This window comes from Coffea eugenioides, chromosome 10 (genome assembly GCF_003713205.1).
Source record: "Coffea eugenioides isolate CCC68of chromosome 10, Ceug_1.0, whole genome shotgun sequence".
Lineage (NCBI taxonomy): Eukaryota > Viridiplantae > Streptophyta > Magnoliopsida > Gentianales > Rubiaceae > Coffea > Coffea eugenioides.
The window spans coordinates 12,301,108-12,306,669 of NC_040044.1; the positions used below are offsets into that span (position 1 = coordinate 12,301,108).

Sequence of the window (5,562 nt, forward strand, 5' to 3'; positions counted from 1 at the left end):
AAACGGCTGAATTGGGCTTTGATGTCTTCATACCAAATGTAGATATATCTCGTAGCTTCAAAATGGTTAAAGAATCACTTCAATCCAATGCGTGTATCTCAAGATATAGCCAAAATACTACAAGGTGTCAAAGCTGTTTTCACTTGCTTCTTTTGTTCTTGATTACATTTCCTCTCTTGCTCTTCATATTCTCTTTTTATTACTTTAAACCATCATCAATCATCTAATTATCTTCTCAATTCATACAATTTAATGTTTGAATCATTAAACCTAAAAAAATATGAAGTTTTCACTATTAAAATCCATATAAATGCAATTTTTACCACTTTAAACCATAAAATGCATATTTTTACCAGAAACCTAGTTAATTAGCTATAAAAGTAGTTAAAACACACCAAAACTAACTAATAAAACACACTAAAAACACATAAAATTTATACTTATCAGTAACTTAAATTATGTTTGGAGAAAACAAGAAAAAAGTTTGAGAATCGAGTTAATCAGTTAAATTGAATCACTGGTTTAGTCGATTTTGACTGATTTTTGACCACAATGATTTTGCATTATAACTCAATTTGAAAAGAAGGCCGATTCACGGTCAGACCGGCCATTCTGATTTGGGTCTAACAAGACTGATGTCTAGGTTTTCCACCGTGAAATTAGTCTTAGTGCGGCAAGGATTCGACGGCTCTGATATCAATTGTCATAACTAGAATCAATAGGAAGATTTTAGTAGCTTAGAATTGAAGATGAAGAAGAATAAGTGTAGAAATGAAGACATAAAGAGAAAAGGAAAAGAAGACGGAAAGAAAAAGAGGAAAAGAAAGAGAGATATGAAGAGAGCGATAATTGAGCAGGAAGGGTGAATCTTTCATTAAGTTATCAAATACCAATTTCAGTTACATCCCTTGCCTTTAATACACAGCCATTATTTATAAAAATAACTGCCACTAAAATAAACGATGAAGTTTGGGGCTTTTAATCACCCTTATTACAAAGAGATAATTTCATAAACTCCCTTTGAGATTTTTGACTATTTCACAAATTCCTGACTATTTCCTCCAAATTTCAAAAATTACACTAATCTCCCTTAAAATTAATTATCTTGTAACATTATAAGCTTGGACATGTAAGTTAACTATTTGGTTGGTGAATGTCCCGGATAATTACAAACTATTACAATCATTGGTTAGTTGGCTTGAGGCTTTAACTTAGTACTATATAGTGCAGAAAAATTTTGAAAATTAGTAAATGTTTCCACCAACTCTATGCACATTTCTCCTATCGAATTGTGGGACTCTAAGTAGACAAATTTTTTTCTTGGCATGTATTAATGATACAATTGCTATAAGACAGACTTACCTACCAAAGTTGAAATCCGACAGAAGCGTAAATGACTGGTGAGGGGCTACAAACCTGTGGTGACACGAGAGCCATCGCCGTTGGTGATGAAACTTTGATGGTGACACCACTGCCACTACTGTCAGTGATGGTTTAGAGAGTGATTTTTTTTTTTTTTTTGTCAATTGTCATCCCTGCACCTACTCCTACTCTATCTACGGGGGAGGTCAACTGAGTCTATGGGACCGATGGTTTAGAGAGTGATTGGTGACTATAAACGTTAAGAGGCTTTGGCATGTATTGCATGCTCTCTTGTACTATATAACTTATTACCGTATATATACTGATGAGATACCTCCGTTTGGAAAGCACTTAGAGAGAATGTGACTGTATAATGGTTGCATAGTTACGCTTGATATTAAACTAAGAAAGAGAATAATGGCCTTCTTTAATATCCTGAACGAATGAGAATGATGCAAAAGAAAAATTATTTCCACTATATTGGAAAATATTTGGAATCAACCAAAAGTAAAGTGGAAAAATATGGGCACTCAACCACGGGCAGGAAAACTGCAAGGCATATAATATAGGGATAATTTTAGAAACTTCTCTTGAGGCTTCTGACAATTTCACTTAGCATTTTTGAATTTTGAAAAAATCACTTGTCTTCCCTGTTTTCTAAATTTTGTGACATTATCGGCCCATTTCAAAATAAATTATTAACAAACTCATTTTTGAAGGTTCAAAATTAAAAGTATATTAACAAAAGCTTGAAATCAATAGACAAATTGAGTGAATGTGCAATTTTACAGGATACAATATAACAGTAGTTGCTTTAAGGTATAAATAATTTATTTTAAGAGCATATTTAAGGTGTTTTCAAGCCAAAAAAATATTATTAACTATAAAGTGTTCATAGTCTACTTGAGGAGTTTTTCAAATTAATATAATTTTAGAAAAATTGGAAAAAATTTAAATTATGTTTACAAACTCATTTGATATGTTTTCAAAGATCAAAAGAAGTTATTATTTTACTAAAAAGTGCTTTTGAATTTATAAATTTAATATTTATTGCGCCAACTAATGGCATGAACACTATTAAAATGTTTTTCAATCTTGTTAATATCCTATAATTCTTAACTACAAAACCATATATGCAAAGTTTTTAAAAGTTTAAAGGATTAACTACATTTGTTATGAAAACAAAATGGTGCCGAAGAAAAGTGCAATATTAGATTGACTTCAAATTCTCTATCCAAAAATGAGTTTTTCTAATAATATATTTTAAAATGGATTTATAATGTTATAAAAAGTTTAAAATAAGAGAGACAAGTGATATCTTTCAAATTTCAAGGATGTTAAATGATATTGTCACAAATCTCAGGGGAGGTTTCTGAAATTATCCCTATATTATATGTAGTCTGCTTATTATAAGCACGTCTATCATTTCTAGTTCAAAGCCCCGAACTAATATGTAACATAAACTCGAGAACGAATATGTTTTGAATCCCTGAAGATCATGTTTGAGCATGTTGGCATAGAAATTATGTTCAGTTCCTCTTATTTATTATTACATATCAACTTTTTTTTGCTTGATTTGCTTCAATTAATTCAATGTCTGACAATCACATAGTGGGTTTTTATTTTAGGACTTGTATTGGAGGAATGGGGCTAATAAAGCATCCAGCTATTTAATCAAGTGTTGGTTAATTGAATTTTCAAAGTTCTCTAGTTTTTTGTTAAATTCTGCTGAAAAAGATTGAATTTTCGGTGATTTTCCAACTATGGTGGTGATATTAAATGTAGTTATTTGGATGTTAATTCCAATGGGAAATGCATAATGGGGCGCCAGTCAGGATTGCCAATTTCAATTATTATTGGGCAATAGTTAGCTAGCTTTGCTAAATTTTTCTCTATTAGGTGATCGATATTGAACCTCTCAACTGTTACGGCGGCTAATTATTAGTTGTAAGATATGTGATTTGACAAATGAATTGATAACAAGGTTGTTGAAATTAGAAACAAAGTCGTCATGTTTTTTAATAACATGGTAATAGTTGAAGTCTACTTAATCTCCCCTTGGCTTTTCAATGTTCTATGAATGTATACGTAAATTAAAAGCTGCGTTTTATGATGATTGAACATAACATTTAACTTCCTGTAGAGCTCGCTGATAAGTATATATTTTACGTGTTTTTTGTGTGTTTTATACTTTAGTTTTGGTGTGTTTTATTTACTTTTATAGCTAATTAACTAATTTTCTAGTGAAAATATGCATTTTGTGGTTTAAGTGGTAAAAATTACATTTTTATGGATTGTAATTGTAAAAACTTCATGTTTTTGTAGATTTAATGATTCAATCATCAATTGGAGTGATTTCAGAATATAATTGGATAATTGATGATGATTTAAAGTGATAAAAAAAAAAAGACATGAAGTGCAAAATACTCAAAGGATGAAATGCAAATGAAGACATCTTTGATACCTTGTGGTATTTCGGCTATATCTTGAGATACAAGTATTGAATTGAGGTAATTTTTATACCATTTTGAAACTAAGAGATAGATCTACATTTGGTATGAAGACATCGAAGTCCAGTTCAGTCATTTTCATTGTCAAAAAATTGAAATACAAAAGTGCAATTTCATGGTCGAAAGCTGAAATAGAGCGCTGACCAGTTAAAGGTATTTTGGTCATTTATCAATATACAGAGCTCTAAATTGGATGATTCTTGATACATTGGAAAGCTAACTCAAAGGGCTACAACTTTTATGTTTTATACAAGAGCTAGTTCTGTTCTTGTAGTAGTTTTTTCCCTGACTTTAGCGGGAATAGATTAGTTTTCTTGTAGTAGTGTCTTGCTCCCTTTCCTGTAATAACTTCAAACTCTCCTGAGTGTGGAGAAGGAAATACCGCCTAGACAGACTGGTACTATCAATGGAGGGTGACCTGACTGAGCTGATGCAAAAATTCTCTCTTGCTAGGAATGAGCTCTCAGGAGCTATGCTGGAGCTTGAAGATCTACATAGTGGAGTGAGGGAATGTGAAGGTAGCCTAATAGGGAGAATTATGGGAGACAAAGTAGCAAACTTCACAGGGGTTAAGAACTTTGTGGTTGCAGCATAGGGGTATCCTAGAAAAATAACATTGATGGAACTGCGGCCTAACTTGTTTCAATTCAACATCCCTAATCAAGATGACAAAGACAGAATTGTAGAAGGAGGCCCTTGGATGATAGATAGTCAAATGTTAGTGTTGAATAGGTGGTCAGAAGGAATTGAAGAGAATTATGGAGCCTTTGTGACTGCACCTCTGTGGGTGCAGATCTGGAACCTGCTAGTACACTGGCTAACCAAAGAGGTAGGTAGAAAGATTGGGGTTGTGTTCAAAGAAGTAAAAGAGGTCCTAATTCCTCAGACAAGGGGTAAAGAGGGTAGACATTTGAAAATCTTAACCTTAACAGATTTGTCAAAGCCCCTTCTCAGAGGAACAATGGTGAAATTGGCAGGGTCTATCAAATGGGTAGCCTTTAAGTATGAAAGATGCCCAGACTTTTGCTATAGTTGTGGAATAGTAGGTCACAGTGAACGGTCATGCAAAGATAAGAGAGTCATATCAGGAAGCATTTTAGAGAACCAATATGGGCCCCGGTTGAGAGTAGGAAATAACAAAAATTCACCACAGAAAAAACCAATGAGGACTGACATGCCAAATGACAAAAGATACTGGAAATTCCAGAATGGAGAAATGATTGAGCAAGAGAGAACCAGGACACAGCTGAAGGAAAGCTTCTTGGAAACTCTTAAGATCACATGAAAAGAAAGAAAAGGCAATCAGGATCTTATGAAGGAGTTGGAGGATATGAGAATTGAGCATGGTCTAGGAGGTTCACCATATAGACTGGAAGCTAGAGAACCTGCACAAGAGTACAGTAATGGCCCCCTGTACCTAGTTAAGGGAAAACAAGACCACCCACAACATGCACAGGAGGAAGAAGAGAAACAAATTCTAGATGAGGTAGAAGATATGGAGGAGGACAGAGAAACAACTATTCGAGCGAAGGATCAAGAAAATAGAATGAATGAGAAAGCTGCAGGGGAGGAAGTGATACAGGAAGAGCCCCAAAGGAATGTGATGGTACAGGAAGCTATTGAGAAGCAGACCAAAAGAACATTCAGAAAGTTGAAGTCTCCAACTAAAACTAGAAGGCCTTTGAAGGAA

At 33.6% G+C, this 5,562-nt stretch overlaps 1 protein-coding gene across 1 annotated transcript; it reads left to right on the forward strand.

Moving 5' to 3' along the window:
* The first annotated feature begins 4,491 nt into the window (after positions 1-4,491).
* Positions 4,492-5,157, forward strand: LOC113750447. Its single transcript, XM_027294419.1, has one exon. The coding sequence runs from the start codon at positions 4,492-4,494 to the stop codon at positions 5,155-5,157; it is 666 nt and encodes a 221-aa protein (XP_027150220.1).
* The last annotated feature ends 405 nt before the right edge of the window (positions 5,158-5,562 follow it).